The following is an 18,657-nucleotide window of genomic DNA, read 5'->3' as shown; positions in this document are numbered from 1 at the left end:
GGAATACTCCTACTAATCCAGTAAAGGTCGGCTTAGTAGTAATAGTGGGAACTGAAAACGCCCCACCATTACATTGGCCGTTAGCTATTATTGATGAAGTTTTCCCCGCAAAAGATGGAGTAATTCGTGTTGCTCGTGTCAGAACAGTGCTGGGATCTTATATTCGCCCAGTAATACGGCTATACCCTTTGCCAACTCAATAGTAGTCTAGTAGCATTAGGTTTAGTCAATGTAGGTTAGGAAATTTAGGATAACTGTAGGTTATGTTAATTTGTTTATATGATAAATGCCATGACAATGCGGTTTTAAAAGGGGTGATTTCGCACCCTTTCAAGGCGGGGGGGATAGTTGCGCGTTAGGTTTTAAAATTGAATAGCCTTAAATGTGTACCCTTCACCCCCCTTTGCCCCTTGTCCCCTTTCCGTGATCCGGGCCAGAGACAAGGAGTATTGTTATCAGTTGTTATCGTTGCATCTTACCCGCGAACATTTCGTGTCATATTGAAAACCCGCATATGTTTGAACTCGGCTGTGATCATTTTGGAGCACAATCGTCCAGTGAAACGGTTTTACCCGCCGCAGTGAATTTCACTGTGTTTTTTGTTTTGTGTTAAGTGTTAATGTTAATTGTATGCAAACTGATAAGAGAGCAGAACCAGCGGCTTAAGGAGAACGAGACCAGGGTAAGTCTTTGGGCCTTTCCTACTCATTTTCCTCTTGCAAACACTAAGGCAATTCAATTCGTTTTTTTTGTTTGTCTTAGTCTATATCGCATCCGCACCGCAATACCGCAACCCCCCCGCACAATTGCGTACGAAGGATTTCCGCAAAACCAAGAATGGTAGCAGAAGTCGGGGACGCCGGAGGAAGACATGGCACGACCAAGTGAATCAGATACTTGAGTCAGGCCTTATCAAGAGTCAGAATAATAGAAGAGTATGTATGAGGCAATGAGTGTGTGCCAAGATCGACTTGTTTGGCGGTCCTTCCTCTCTGCCTACCCCTGCGGGAAAACGGCGTGATGGTTAGTTATTTAGTTAGTTTTATATGTACCAGGCCGCGACACCAGCGCTAATGTCGGTTAATGATTTTTTATTTAAAAAATCACCTTTATATATCACTGCGGTATCAAATAAAAAATTATATACTGTCGATCAATGCGGATATTTTATTGCGTTAGTCATATTCAAAACATTATCATCAGAATGTCCATTTTTCGGGACAAAAAACACTTTTTATTGTATGCGGTCAAAGTAGCTAAATGACTTATCTCTCAGACATATATAAAATATTATTATTGTATATTTATACAGGGTGTATCAGCACGTACCCGACAAACTTTAAGACGAGACAATACTCCACGTAAGACTCGGTGTACGCTTGAAATCGCCCTGGCAAATCTCTGAAATATAATCTTAAGAGGAAGCTACAAGCCAAAAATGTGTATATTCTTGGTATACCTTATATCGTAGGTAATAGGCATTAAAATCGCTTGAGAAACGGAGTCTAGAAACGTTCAATTTCAACCACAAAACTGGTTTTTATTTATTTTGTAAATAATTTTATAAGAAAGCAAAAAAGTTAATCAAGTGAAACTGTCACAGATAATCTTAGCTAAAATACTGTATTTTTTGAAGTTGTTTCTTTTATGCGTTCATACATTTCTATTGAAAAAATATATTTTTTGGTAGTTTACATTTATATTTTTTATTGAGTACTTAATCTATTTTATTTATTTGTATTCTACTCAAGCAAAACGACAGTAAAACCTTCAATTTATCTAAAGCTTATTTTTTGGTATTCATAATGTACACTAATTCGTTATGAAGATTAATCAAAATAGTGCTTTGGCATTAAGCTTTGCCTTAACGACATAAGTGATGAAGTCGTATAAAAGCAATATGCGGCACGTGTCCCGGCGTAATTGACGGACCTACGGTCGATTTTGCTCTAGCAAGCCTAGAAAATTGATATTTTAGTAGGGTTTATTTTAATTATTTTTGATGAACGTATTACTAAAATCTCAGATGTTTCTAAAGGGATCCCTCGTGAAGTAATATTAATCTTAAATATAAATATCTTACATCCGTAGGGATCACTCTAGAAAAATTAGAGATTTAAGTAATACGTTCAACAGAAATATTTAAACCCCTAACAAAACGGCAGCCACTTCACATTATGACATTACTTTTGCACAGCCTTGTACATGTATACTCCAAATATGCCGAGGATTGCTTGTTGAAGTCTGTCGGGTACCTAACGATGCACCCTGTATATAAAAAAAAGTATTTTGATGTTTTGAACGGCTTATCACATTATTTAAAAAATAAATGGCTTAGCAATAAACACACGCGCCAATTGTCTACAAGAGATTACAGTTACTGACGAGACAGACTGTGATTTCACGTATTTTGAGCGTATTTAAAATTAAAATTGAAATTGCGTGATGAATTGATAATTAGGTACCGCACATGTGTCTGCAGGTACTTACTTCTCGGAGCCAGTAAGATTATGAATTATGACATTCCCAATTTAAAGCTCGATAATCGGACAAGCCATAGTTTCACAGGTTCCTGCCAGTTGGACTCTTGACCTACTAAACCTAAACAACCGTCTTACGTATATAGCATGAATTTTCGTTGTTAAATATTATTATTTTTTTATTGTGAAACTTCACAAGAGTCCCAAATCTTCCCATTCGTCTGGAGCCAGCGAGTCTTGTGTATCCCGAATTGGGATATTTTGGGAGGCTGAAGGTAGTGGGGATGGGAAGGAGATGGGCAAAAGGAAGGTGAGGAAGTATCTGACTATTCAGAACTGGTCACTGAACACCGCCAAAGCCATTTCAAGCAACGTTTCAATTCTAAATGCCGCAAATATACTATATTATTTTTAATTATTAATTTGTGAAATGAATCTTGATTTTTTAGGTATAAGTCAGAATTTTTTTTGTCGCTCACTATGCAATTGAGGATATTTTGTATCACTTTAGTTTTAGCAAGGTCTTGACTTGACTTGACAATTCTATTTAATTTCTATTTTCTTATGTTTTCCCTGTTTGTCTTTTCTTTTATATACCATCCTTTACTCTTGCATTGTACTTCGTCCCAAATCTCGTGTCGCTTTGTAATATATTGGACGTAAGTCAGTTAATTAATTGATAAATAAATAATAATAATAATGACATATACTTAAACTCAAAATAAATCCACTTAATGTAGTATAATATAAACATGGTTACATTTTTAAATATATCTATTTAAATTCAACTTTTGTTTTCGGTAATAAATTAATGCAAATCTTGGAAGCTGATATAAACCCACTTCCCGACATCCAATTGAGCTGAAACTCGACAGATATACGCGTTATCGATGTTAAATTGACATATACGCATTCCTCTGAAATCGAACGAAATTACATAAGTTAATATACGACATAAATGTCAGTCCTACACGATCGGCATCTGACAAGGTCGGTGACACTGATAAGGTTACTGGAAAGGAAGTTTCAATCCACAGCCAAACAAAAAAAAATAAGAGTAGATTTTTTGCATTTTAATTTAAACCTCCAATACTTATTAAATACAATTTTTTACACTTTTATTTGAATATGCTTAATCTAAGAACTAAGCTACACATTTTGATGCCTATATACGTACAGTAAGCCATTCTGTGATTTTATATGCTTAATCTAAGAACTAAGCTACATATTTTGATGCCTACAGTACAGTAAAACATTCTGTGATTTTGATTTGTTCAATCTTTTTAGTCTAATGTATTATTTCTGTCTTGTATTGTAAAACCTTCAAATGTTTGGAAGTCCCTCTCATTGGATTGCTAAAGCTATGCCATTGGGTGAACCAATTTTGTGTAAATAAAATTGTATTCATTTACATATCCCATTTTCGTGGTGTTTTTATCGATCGATTTCAGAGCATTGATTGATGTCCCTCTATAAATGCATTGTACATTTTAATACTGAATTGTCTAATAAAAAACAACATCAATCAACAATAGAACGAAACTTTTGTTCTATAAACTTATAAACACACTAGTTTTATCGACCCTGATCGGTGTCACCGCAAGGATAGACAGATAATGTGTCATTCACCAAGTTCTAATGGGATAAATAACCCGTCTAGCTTTAATATTTTTAGAATTTTTCTTCATGTTTGTGATTTAAAACTTACAACAAAATATCTCTCGTATACGTGGAAGAGGTTGATTGCATTGACGGAACACTCAGGAAATGAAAATTGTAGGAAAATTGAGTAAACGTTTCAGCGTGATGTTGATTCTGTTTCTAGAATGTGATGTTGATCTTACATCATTTTATTATTTATAAACGCCCTGATGGGCTTTTACATTATATATATTATGTTTAACATGATTTACTACATAATACGGTGACAACAAAAGTTTTTTAATGTTTAAAAAATCATCAAAAAAATAACAAAAAAAAACATAAAAAATTAACACAATACTCGGTACATATTTAAAATGTGCATTTAATTGTATATGATATGAGAAAAGAAAAAAAACAGTTCTTAGTATATAATATTTGTATTTATAATTATTTAACTTTTCATAGAGCCGTTTTTTTTTTTTTTTTAGGTTTTCATTATTCATAAAAATTTAAATAATTACAATTTGTTGTCTTAACAACCACCATACTAGGCTCATGCCCGTATTATGGTAGTCATAATGCTTTAAATTACAATGTTAAGATGTACAGAAATAGCATGTTGTTTTATCTTTTTATTTATTTATTTATTCCTTTAGATTTACACACAGTACAATATGATACAAGATATAATTAAAATATTTGTAGTGATTATAGATTATTCTACCTTATCAGGTCGAAATTATTGGTTCCTAACTAGGCAAATTGCCCGTTCCAAGGAACCAAAATATGTGAAAGTAAGTGTGTGATTTGTCTATGTCTATAATATATCTCATTAATGTTATAATTTGTGATGTTTAGTCGTTACAATCTTATGATAGAATCGAACTTGAGCTGTTGTGTATGAGCAATAGTTGTAAAACAAAAAGTAATTAAATAAATACAAAATAAAATAAAACATACAACATTACTTATAATATTAAAACAAAATATAATGGGTGTAATAAAACATAAGAATGAAAACATTTAAGGAAAAATAAGTCTAAATGCATATTTTGATATATACTCGTATAATATATAATTGAATATAAATATTATTATTCACCAATATAGTATAGATTCTTGTTTGAATTACGATTTGAAATATTAGAGTGAACAATTTTTGTCACAATATTTTCTCAAACATTTCTCAAACATTTTTTTCTAATTAATATGAATATTTTTTAATCGTTCTAATATATTTTTTTAGAGTTTTTCTTGATACAATCAATGATTGAGTTGATTGATACAATCACTTCAATGACGCTTTAGTTTAAAAGATACACCGTTTTCCACAGAGGTAAGCCGAGAGGATGGTCCGCTATACAACTCTGTCTTGGAACACACTCCTCGCTTCAGCTCAATCGTCTTATGTGTATATCTACAGTTAAATTTTTAGCCTCTTATAAGCTGGTTGTAATGGACAGGGCCCGCAGTTACTTTAAGGCGATGCACTACGTCGTTTAATATTTTAAATTGAGCCGCTATCAATAACAACCCTTACGTAGATGGCGATAAGGTTTAAATTCCCGCTTAACACCATCCGCCTGTTTTGATTTATGCAAGAAAAAAACATGGCCAAAAAGTGCCTTTTATTTTATTTTGTGGATGTTCAGGCATAAATATTTAATTTTTTTTCGATCATTTTATAAATAACTTAATTTTCCACATTATACAATAAAACCATAACCGAAAATGGGTTCGTAACTAGGAAATTTTGAACTTTAAAGCAGTTTTCATTGGCCTTATACATTATTTTTTTCTGGGCTTATTAAGAGATTTATCTAAAAAATACTCGACTATTTCAAAGGTCAAGATGTATTCTACTCGCAGTATTTAATTAAAGCATCTGAAACATTTCTAGGCGACCAAATTATCAAACCAAAAACACTTGATTTTGCATTATTACGTATTGAAGCACAGGCGTCAGGTGCGAATGCTGTCCTTGTTCTACCCTATTCTATTTCCATAGAAGGTGCTCTGAACTATCGTCTTTGATCCTTTCGGCCCCGATACATAGTCGGGGAACACGACAAATGCACGTCCAAAATTTGGACACGGTTGATAATTGTCATATGATAACGGGTCGTCTCTACGACCCGTTCATGAGTTCAACAGCTCGAATGTGGAACAATTTGCCACCCTATGTGTTCCCTACCTCCTACAACATGGGACTCTTCAAGACCCATGTTCACTCTTTCCTCCCCAAAGATGACAGGCACTGAGGGAAATCATTTTCATCAGGGCCTCCTGGAGTTAACGTAAAAAAATTCCATTGTTCTGATTTTGTCATGTCTTCCTTGGGCATCCTCAACTTCTTCTATCATTCGTGCGTTTCAAACTATATGCTTACCATAAACAAAAAAGGTATTTTTTTCAAAGACTGTTTGACATCACACCCATCTTATATCATATTCGCAGTAGCTGTTGGACATCACACCAGTCTTATATCATACTCCTGGGAGTAGTAACTGTTCACAGTAACTATTTGACAGCACACCCGTCTTATATCATATTCGCAGTAGCTGTTGGACATCACACCAGTCTTATATCATACTCCTGGGAGTAGTAACTGTTCACAGTAACTATTTATTTATTTATTTAACGCCCAGAGGGCTTTTACATTGTTGGTAGTATAATTTTAATTTGACAAATACTTTCAAACATAAAAAATAAGAATAAAATTACATTTGATAAAAGCTATGCAACAAGTCATACAAACACAAGAAACAAAAACAGAAAATTACAGCTATTTGTTGGTTTACATGATGTGTTTAGGAGTATTGTTGAAATAAATGTTTTAAATGATCCACAAAACTTGCCAAGTTGGTATTGAATATGTCAACATCACCCAAGTAATGATTTCCCATGGTGTGAAGTCGTTGTATCGGAGAGTGGGCAATGTAGTTACGCTTATGTGTGCTGCTGTAGAATATTGTATTTTGTCGTGTTGTTACTGTGGGTGTATGTATGTTTATAAGTTGCAGGAGTTCACAGCAGTCGAATTTTGAGTTAAGTATTTTGAATAAGAACGTTAAATCGTTTATTTACTTATTTACTTTTTTTTATTTTTGACAGCACACCCGTCTTATATCATATTCGCAGTAGCTGTTGGACATCACACCCGTCTTATATCATACTCCTGGGAGTAGTAACTGTTCACAGTAACTATTTGACAGCACACCCGTCTTATATCATATTCGCAGTAGCTGTTGGACATCACACCAGTCTTATATCATACTCCTGGGAGTAGTAACTGTTCACAGTAACTGTTTGACATCACACCCATCTTATATCATATTTAGAGTAACTGTTTGACAGCACAGCCGTCTTATATCATATTCGCAGTAGCTGTTGGACATCACACCCGTCTTATATCATACTCCTGGGAGTAGTAACTGTTCACAGTAACTATTTGACAGCACACCCGTCTTATATCATATTCGCAGTAGCTGTTGGACATCACACCAGTCTTATATCATACTCCTGGGAGTAGTAACTGTTCACAGTAACTGTTTGACATCACACCCATCTTATATCATATTTAGAGTAACTGTTTGACAGCACACCCGTCTTATATCATATTCGCATTAGCTGTTGGACATCACACCAGTCTTATATCATACTCCTGGGAGTAGTAACTGTTCACAGTAACTGTTTGACATCACACCCATCTTATATCATATTTAGAGTAACTGTTTGACATCAAACCCGTCTTATATCATATTCACAATAATATAATTGCCTCTTCAAACCCTTCTCTTTCTACATTTCTGCCGTATTATACTCGTATATACAGGGTTTTCCAATAAGAGTCGTTATTTTGATATTCAATCGTAAAAGATCAATGGTTTTGGAGCTTGTGTGGCACGTAATGCCGTCTTGTTGAAAGTAAACGTTGTCCAGATCAATGCTATTCAATTCCGACCATAAAAAATCATTAATCATCTCTCGATAGCGCAATCCATTCACCGTTACTGTTGCTCCAGCCTCATTTCCAAATAAGTAAGGTCCAATAACTCAGCCGGACCATAAACCGCACCAAACAGTCACGCGTTGAAGATAGAGAGGCTTTTCAACAATAATTCTTGGGTTTTATGAGCTCCAGATGCGACAATTTTGCTTTTTGACGAAGCCACCGAGGTGGAAATGGGCCTCATTACTCAAGATGATTTGTATTTGATTCACTCAAGTGAATTTTAATAATTTCAATGCGTTGTTGAAGCGTGTATCGTTCCATTTTTATTAATGGCATAGTTTCTACTTGTCAAATGTTAAAAAATGACAGCTTCAAAAGTAACATCTACCGAAATAGCGGGCTATTCTAAATAACACCTCTTATTGGAAAACCCTGTATTATAATTCTTATGGTTCGACGTTGGTATAGTAAAGCCGGCTTTAAGTCTGGTTTAAGGCCGCTTTAACCATACACACGTAATAAGGCAATTCTAATAACTGTTCAGACCTTTCGCGCCGCGTTATATTTACGAAGCGATTATTCCATGTTTCATACACCGAAAAAAGTGATAACATACCAAATTCCTGATAAAATATTAGTCATTCAGATTATATCGAGAATACGTGTTCTTTTCCTTATATATATCATGACGGAATGCGACAATATCAGTATATCAATATTTGTATGAACACGTGTTACGCCATCCTCATAAAACATTCGCTTTTAACTGATACTTTGTTATGAACTCTGTCTTTGTTATAATAATATAATAATAATAAGTGTTTTATTATCTTTTTTTTGTGTAACAAATAGATATAATGATATCCTCACTGGGATCTCCCGTGCTGAGGATTTAATTTACTTATGTATAATTTAATTATAAGAAAATTAATATTACATCAAAGTTACAAATAAATTTAATTATGAACAAATATCATGAAATATATATATATTTTTTTTAAATAATTTAAAAATAAGTAAGATGTTTTTTTAATATATATTAATATATGAAGTGTTTTTTGGTATAGTTATATATATGAAATGTTTTTTGGTATAGTTCAGTTGATTCTGTTTTAGTCTGTGTTTGATTTCAGTAAATTTTCTATTTCAGATCTTCCTATGTTAAGTATCCAGCTTTTTATTTCAGATTTAAATGTTAAAGTGTTGAGGTTTTTGAGTGTGAGTGGTATTTTGTTGTAGAGTTTAATACTATGATATAAGAAGCTTGTTTGCCCAAAAGTTGTATTAGTAATTATTTGATGGATTAGTTTTTGATCATGAGATCTAGTGTTTCTATTGTACGTGTTTGTTATTATTTCTTGTGTTTTGTGCTTATGAATGTAAATGAGTATAGTTTTAGAATATAGTTGTTTAAGTGACATGATGTTAAGATTGGTGAAGATTTCGTTAGTGCTAGTTCTTACAGGAACTTTCAGTATAATTTTCATTATGGCTTTTTGAGATTTAATAAGTGGATTTAGTATGTTTTTATTTGCACTGCCCCATCCGATGATACCGTATTCTAACAGTGATTGGCAGAGAGCCATGTAGATTTTGATTAAGTCTTTTTTAATGAGCACATTCCCGATAGTTTTGAAAAAATAACTCAGTTTTTTTAATTTTATTATCTAAATAGCTAATGTGATTGGTCCATTTTAAATTTCCATCTATTTTTAGACCTAGATACGTTATATGGTCAACGTTTTCTAATGAGGGACAATTACAATGCTCATTTAAGTGATGCGGGCTATGAATTTTCAAGTTAAGGTTTTCTTCAGAGTTTTTTGTATTTTTTATTTTGAAAGTGATGAATTTGGTTTTATTAGCATTTAGTGTAAGTGAATAGTAGTCTAGCCATTTTTTAATCCTGTTTAGTGTGTCTTCTGCTTTCTTAAATGTTTCTGTCCAATTATTCCCATTTATAAGGAGAACAGTATCATCCGCAAAACTGATGATTTCTCCGTCACATTCTATGCGGCATAGGTCATTAATGTAAATTAGGAACAGAATCGGACCCAGAATACTTCCTTGGAATAGGCCTGCAGTTCCGTTTTTAACAGGAAAACGAATGATTTAATAGCATTTTATATCAGTAATTTTTCTCCGTGTGGCAGTAAATGCCGTAAATGATATGATTACTGTCATTTCCTAAATGGTAGTGTTTTTGTTGAATGTTATTGATATATAGTATTTATAATTTACGTATCTTTTTGTTTCAGGCTTCCTCTGCTGATAAAACAAAGGCATGACCTAGTGAATCCAACACTTAACCAGAAGTCACAGTAGGGAATTATTCAATTAATTCCAATTTTATCTCGGTGCGTCAAATAAATCTTTAATTTTTGACAAGCAAACAAGATAATAAATACAAGATTTATGAGTCAACGTCATAATGCAATGAAAGTAATTCAAATCTAATAGTGACATTTGATTTGACAGTTGTTTAACCATAGATAAACGTGAAAGAAGACTTGCATCAATTATAAACTTGCGTAATTCTAACTGTAAATAAGTAAGAATCTAAAATTGTTTTTTTAAGCCTTGCAGATCTATAAAATAATTCATACCTATTTTTATCATGATACCTGAAAAGTGCAAAGAGGAATTACACGATAGGATGACGTCAGAAAATAACAAAATGATTTCGATACCAGAAACAAACAACACGACAGAAATACGAAATCTTTCGAATAGAGAGCTAACAGCAAAGGATATTTTGAAAAAGGGAGGAATTGATGCAAATGACGAGGCTTTGAACGGACTCTTGGACAGAACAATAGGAAATTTGCCAGCTAAGGTCATTCCTGGGGAAAGAATCCTGATTAGGGAAGATACGGTGGTGGGGGGATGTGCTACTTGCTCCAGTGGAAAGCTCATCGGGTACTCCAAGATCAAGTTTGGACCAAAGTTGTGCTGGAACCACAGGAGGACCAAGAAGGAATCAGCATGCTGTGAGTATTTTTTTTCATACTTACAACTATTTTACTGCCTTTTCTGAAATCCATTTTTATTTATTTGCTTACCTTTAATGAATAATTTGGATCTTTCAGGTTTTATTTTTTTTTTCATTCTTCACAATTTTTAAACTTCCCAAATTTATAACATTTGGATCCTTGTCTTTTGGCTTAATAATGACTGTTGGTTCTCTTTTGTTATTCAGTAATTTTATCATTTTGCATTCGATTTTTATTCCTTATATAATTAAAGATCTTCAACGTTTTTTTTATCAATTTCATAATATAATCGATATAATGTTTCAAGTCCATCATCTTTCTTGTATTCTTGGACCATAGCCTCACTATGTATTCTTGGACCATAGCCTCAACATGTATTCTTGGACTATAGTCTCACTATGTATTCTTGGACCATAGCCTCAACATGTATTCTTGGACCATAGTCTCACTATGTATTCTTGGACCATAGCCTCAACATGTATTCTTGGACCATAGTCTCACTATGTATTCTTGGACCATAGTCTCAACATGTATTCTTGGACCATAGTCTCAATATGTATTCTTGGACCATAGTCTCAACATGTATTCTTGGACCATAGTCTCAATATGTTTCATCATTTCGCCCATTGCCTCAGTAAGAGAGGCCTTTTGCTCTTTTGACAAAATATTTGAAGTTGTTAAATGTTGTTAATTTTTTTTACTAGATCTCTTGCGCTCTTCAATCTCTCTTCTGGTGATAGGGAAGGCATTTACAAATTAGTTTGTGCACTTTGCCCCGGATACCCTGTACAGTTCGGAGTTATATCCTAATTTACAACTGTACAGCGGACCTTGGGGAGATATTATTTTAGCATTAACTGACTAACCATCACGACATCTCATTCTTTACACCCTTCTGTTATTCTAACTTTTGACATGGCCTGACTCAATTATTTTGTTCACTTGATCGTGCCGCGTCTTCCTCTGGCGGCTCCGGCTTCTTCTACCATTAACATTTGCTTCATATTCTCTTTACACTCATTTCGTCGGTCATTTGCTCTAGATGCCCAAACCATCGTCCTTAATCTTACTCAGTACACTTACATCACCATTTCATTCTTTGAGAATCTCCACATCATACATGGTTTTACCACACATACCTCTCAGGTATTCCAATTACTTTACCATTCAGTCTGCTTTCGTTCTTCCTTTGTGAGTTCCATCTTCACTATCAGGGTAGATACCAGCACTCCATTGTGCACTGCTAGATCCGTTTCTTCCATGATTTCCTTGTTGATAGCCAACCTGCAACAGTGTAGAGTTGGTCAATAAAAGAAAAAGAAGATATTTATGTTTCTCTTCACAGATCAAGATTATGAGATTAATGATCCCAATTTGCACAAGGTTATTAGACTACATAAGTTGTTTTTTCATTTTTCTTAGACTCCGTTACAATTTTAAAGTACGTAACGTGCGCTGCTTATGTTTTACCGTATTTTTATAATTTATTCATATGTTTAGCCGATGTGAGTCCCGTTCTGCAGAAGATGAGTAGGCAAAAAAGTAGTCTGTGCAAATAATAATTATGACCGGTAGAGAGCAATGAAACATGTTATTACTCACGTTAGATAATATTCTCAAATGAGTCACATACAAGGTGTTATATTACGTTAGATAATATTCTCAAATGAGTCACATACGAGGTGTTATGTTACGTTAGATAATATTCTCAAATGAGTCATATACGAGGTGTTATGTTACGTTAGATAATACTCTCAAATGAGTCACATACGAGGTGTAATGTTACGTTAGATAATATTCTCAAATGAGTCACATACGAGGTGTTATGTTACGTTAGATAATATTCTCAAATTAGTCACATACGAGGTGTTATGTTACGTTAGATAATATTCTCAAATTAGTCACATACGAGGTGTTATGTTACGTTAAATAATATTCTCAAATTAGTCACAGCCGAGGTGTTATGTTACGTTAGATAATATTATCAAATGAGTCACATACGAGGTGTTATGATGCGTTAGATAATATTCTTAAATGAGTCACATACGAGGTGTTATGTTGCGTTAGATAATATTCTCAAATTAGTCATAACCGAGGTGTTATGTTACGTTAGATAATATTCTCAAATTAGTCACAACCGAGGTGTTATTGTTACGTTAGATAATATTCTCAAATGAGTCACATACGAGGTGTTATGTTACGTTAGATAATATTCTTAAATGAGTCACATACGAGGTGTTATATTATGTTATTATTGGGTTATTTCTATATGAAATACGAGTATTATTATACATATTTTTTATTTTTTAAAGAAAGACAAGCCTTTCCGGGTTCGAATAACCTGACAATATTTTAAAATCTCCTAGTACCACCAGAGTAAGCGAAAAATGTTGCTTGTGTTGTGATGGAGGACTTAGCCAGCCGAGGAATTGGAATTGAAAAAACCGATCGGTCAAATTATTTTAACTTTTATTTAATTACTATGATATCGATACCGGCTGCGCCAGTGTGACATCCTTCACAAATTATCGGAAGTAATTAATAAGTCAAGCTTCGATTTATAACAAGTATTTGTAACTTAACACTTTACACAGAAGATGTATGGTTTGAATTGAGCATAAAGGTCAAAATTTAAAAACCGTTTGTGATTCAACAATTAACAATTAATGACAATTATTGTTCAGTTTTATTCAGCTCACCATTTTAAACGTTTTTTTGGACTTTCAACTAATTTTAAGTATGCGTAAATATAGCTCTAGTAGGAATTTACAGAATAAATACATAATGAAATTAGCATTTTTTTAAATAGTTTTCGCAGAATTTTTTAATAGTTCTAGAAAATTTAGAAACATTAGAATTTCAAGTAACTTTTTTTATGACGCTATTGTATCAGATTTGCCCACAATTGTTTTTGTGTCAACTAGGCAATAAAATAAAAAAATAAAAAAACAAGCAGGTATCTCAGTAATTGATGACTCTGTTACCAATAATCTTTTGTAAATCAAGGTTTCACAAAAAAATACAAAAAAAATTTATAAAATTTTTTGGGACACCCTGTACAACATGTGACATCTAGTAACTTCTGTCTGCAGTGTTTATATTGATGTACTCAAGTATCGCTTCTTCAAAATGAGTTCATTGCACTAATGTACGTGCTATAGCCAATATTGTAGGAAGCGGCTTTATCAGTAGGAGCGGTAGACGGTAGACAATAAATACCCTGGGTACAGATTTTCAAAGAGATAATAGACTTGGCTAACGTCCAACACAATGTCATGGTACTGCCAATTTAAATTTATGCTGTCTCCTTAAGATGAAGTGACGCATAATAGGCCAGGTATTTTCTACAATAATAACAAATAATTATAAGCAATAATTAGTCGCCTGAAATATCAATACAAATTGAAAATATCTCCCTAATAAAAAATAATATTATTTGACAAGTCAAAATATTTCACCAACTAATGTAGATATAATATGTCTCGACGCCATCTAGTGAGATATTTAGCACTAACAAAGCCTTTCCTGCAAAAATAAAGTTGCTTGTTTACAGGTGAAAAATATAATAAACAGTAATTGTTGATTGTGGTACTAGTACATATTGAATTATTTGGCGGGTTGGAAATAAGCCGACATAGCTCAGTGGTTCAGAGCACCTGACCGGACATCAGAAGGTATGGGTTCAATTCCCGTTGGCGGCATTTATTTTTACTCGGGAGATATTTTCAATTTCTATTGATATTTCAGCGACTAATTATTGCTTATAATTATTTTCTACCAACCTCGCAAAATGCTTATCATTTGGTAAATTAACTGCTGTAATGCCACCCGATTTCAGAAAAATGCGTATATTTCCGCGTGTGTGTACGTGATTACCACCAAAATTTGACAGAATGCATTGTCATCAACAACGAGTCTATCTGTTTAGTTTCAGCTTGATAGGATGTCGGGAAGCTGGCTAATTTCTACTTCCAAGATTTGGACTAATTCATACATTCATTACCATAAACAAAAGTGAACTTCAAATTAAATTTAAAAATTAGAATGGTGGAAAGCTTAAAAAGTGGAAGGGTGTAGGTGATTGCACAGAGGAAGGGTAAGAAGAATCTGGCTATTCATATACTTAACTCACACAAACTCGTGTCATTTCAAAAGATCCTCATTACAACCTACATTTCACCAACTAAAACTACTTTTGTGCAAAGAAATTTGAATATTTCTCCATGAAACTATTTAATATCCTCCCTCTTGCAATAAAAACCATTAAGGTGATACACTACGTCGTGTAATATTTTAAATCCAGCCGCTATCAATAACGCCCCTTACGTAGATGGCGATAAGGTTTAAATTCCCACTTAAAACTATCCGCCTGTTTTGATTTATGCAAGAAAAAAACATGGCGAAAAAGTGCCTTTTATTTTATTTTGAGGATGTTCAGGCACAAATATTTAAATGTCTTTCGATCATTTTATAAATAACTTAAATCGCTAATTTATACAATAAAACCATAACCGAAAATCGGTTCGTAAGTAGGAGATTTTGAACTTTAAAGCAGTTTTCATAGGCCTTATACATTATTTTTTTCTGGGCTTATAAAAAGACTTATCTAAAAAATACTCGATTATTTCAAAGGCCAATATGTATTCTACTCGCAGTATTTAATTAAAGCATCTTAAATATTTCTAGGCGACCAAATATTCATACCAAAAACACATGACTTTGCATTACTACGTATGGCATCGCCTTAAACAAATCACCGACTTCAAAAGAAGTATTACGATATGGATTATGGACACGAGAAGGAAAAATATAAATATAATATTGCAACCTAACAAAGATTAACGTTATTTTATATTTTCTATGTTTTTCCCCTATACATTTTTCTTGGATAATGTTATATTTTTCTTCTACTACTTCGCTTTATAATTTACCTCTTGTATACTGTGAACGTTTACAAATATTACTTTAAAAAATTAACGTACAATAAGGTCACATTCTTTTCAACAATTATAAAAAATATAAGTATATTTACTATTCCTGCATAAAGTAGATAACAATAATATTCAATGCCCAGAGTTGCTAAACAAGATTCCATTCAATGTACGGGTGGCGCAGATGGATCGGGTGGTTTTAAAATACTTGTCAAACTGTCAATTTTAAAGGTATTGGATTGAAATAAAGTGCAAAACGTGTAGTTACAATGGAAATTTATTAAAAAAAATGTAAACTTAGATTTTAAAATTACATCCATCAAATGCCCTCCTTCTCGAGCGACGCATTCTTGGAGTCGGTCCTTGACGTTCCGCATTGCCCGCTCAAGCATATCACCAGGAATTAATGTGATTTCGTTGTGAATTGCTGCCTTCAACTCCTGGAGTTGAAGGCAGCAATTGAAGCAAATTGAAGCAAGAGGCAGGAAATGAAGGCAGCAATTCACAACGAAATCACATTAATTCCTGGTGATGTGCTTGAGCGGGCAATGCGGAACGTTAAGGACCGACTTCAAGAATGCGTCGCTTGAGAAGGAGGGCATTTGATGGATGCAATTTTTAAAAATTACCTTTACTATTTTTTTTTAATAAATTTCCATTGTAACTACACGTTTTGCATTTTATTTCAATCCAATACCTTTAAAATTGACAGTTTGACAAGTATTTTAAAACCACCCGATCCATCTGCCCCACCTGCGCGTTCAACACGCTCTTGTGTCCTGTTCAGGGTTGATCAAAGCAAAACGAACTCTAAGCAGAATTCTTGACTGAACAGACTGTGCAATAATTACAATAACGTATTATCCAAGGTTGATATTTTCAGTTGCGAACTTACCAAATACAAGAGGTCCATAAAATAATATTTCTCTGATGGTTTGTGAATAATGTTTATGTCTCTATTATGATTTGATTTATACCTACAACCTCTCTCCATGGCTATAAATGTATTGTTTTGTAAATTTTTCGTTTTATATAATCTTTGATTTGGATCATTTATTTAAATAACTTATTCCATATTATGCTGTCTCAGTTAAAGTCGCAAGGAGGAAATCCTTAATTGGTTTTATTTTACTATATAATACTTATCTACAAACTGATTAAATGTAAACTGTCGATTTCCCGAAAATGAATAAATAAATAAACGTTATATTTAAGCCATTTCAAAAAATGATTTTTTCAGAATGGTATTCTTTCCAGAACAATAATGAGTATGTATTCCACTTTCGTGATGTATAATTAGCTTCATTGTATAATTGACCTCTGAAGTACTTTTGCCTTACAAAGCAATAGAACCCCCTACTTAGATTTGTTCAAAGAGTTATAGAAAAAAACTTACTAAAACTGTATATTTACACTTCAGAATCCATTGATTTGTAAATTTGGCTTTGAAAACGTAGGAATATAGTCGGACCTTTCTTTCAGGGTCATTGACGTGAATGTATTGTCATTTTTGGTCTGCCTGATTTAGTTTGATTTATTATCTTTTGCCATTATTTGTCAAATCACAAACATGTTGACAGCCTCCGTAGTCGATAGGTCAGGGAGGGTGGAGTCTGAAAAACTATTAAATAATGTCACTTAAAAGTTTACACGGTTACCTATTAAGTAAAAACGTTATATATTCAATTTGGTAAAAATGAAAAAAATCAACTACGCTTTAATTTTACAAAATAAAATTTTAGCAATTTTTGCAGCATTTGGTTCCTTAGAACGGGCAATCTGCCTAGCTAGGAACTAATATCGACCTGGTTCGTTCTAATAACACTTGTACCTATATCAATTATTGATTTGATGCTCTTGATCCCATTACTGTGTTTATGAAACAGGCTTCTCCACTCCTATTGCCCAAATGAACAAAACTACTCCATTCCTATTACGCTGAAAAGCCAGACTTCCCCACTCATTTACCATAATGAACCAGGCTTCTCCACTCCATTTACCCAAATGAACCAGGCTTCTCCACTCAATTTACCCAAATGAACCAGGATTCTTTACTCCATTTACCCAAATGAACCAGGCTTCTCCTCTCCATTCACCCAAATAAACTAGGCTTCAATGAACAACGATTCTCCAGATATTCACGGCAGATTTTTATGTAATTATGTCCGAAAAGTTGGCTAAAAAAGGAGGTAGCGTAACACGGCATAATACCCAAAAAATAAATCACCATGACGCTTCTCCACTTCAATTGCCCAGATGAACCAGGCTCCCCTACTCCCCAACAGTCCTGCACTATATAGAGTGTTGGGGAAAGCGACCTTCTGTGACATCTGATCCGTTCAACGCATTGATGAACTTCCTCAGCTTTCCCTAACTTTGAATTCACTTGCCGATGACCATGAATAATGAGTTATCACAGAATAAGTTGTAGGCAGGTAGTTGACAGCCAATTTTGGCTGCCTATCTCTTCCAGAATGGATGATTATTGCGTCATATTGTATCTTGAGCATCCTTCTTCAGCTCCAGATTTAGAAGACGTCTCTCCGTTTCATTTCGCTGCATTGTCCATGTTTTCGCTCCGAAAATCAGCGCCCAGATATGTTTCATTTGATGTTTTCATTATGCCTTTGTGACTGTCTTGCATATTTCTCTTG

The 18,657-nt window shown here is 33.6% G+C and overlaps 1 protein-coding gene across 1 annotated transcript in view; it reads left to right on the top strand.

The window, feature by feature from the left end:
* Window positions 1–18,657, top strand: part of LOC149410764 (scavenger receptor class B member 1-like) — a 132,431-nt gene that overhangs the window by 35,849 nt on the left and 77,925 nt on the right. The window contains exon 2 of the mRNA XM_089647780.1: window positions 10,338–11,069. Within this exon, the coding sequence (XP_089503906.1) occupies window positions 10,697–11,069 (373 nt within the window). The 5' untranslated portion in view covers window positions 10,338–10,696. The remainder of the gene's footprint in view (window positions 1–10,337; window positions 11,070–18,657) is intronic.

Source organism: Hesperophylax consimilis, chromosome 27 (assembly GCF_061612785.1).
Source record: "Hesperophylax consimilis isolate HC1 chromosome 27, BYU_Hcon_1.0, whole genome shotgun sequence".
In the NCBI taxonomy this organism is placed as follows: domain Eukaryota; kingdom Metazoa; phylum Arthropoda; class Insecta; order Trichoptera; family Limnephilidae; genus Hesperophylax; species Hesperophylax consimilis.
This window is presented reverse-complemented; position numbering and strand designations above follow the sequence as displayed.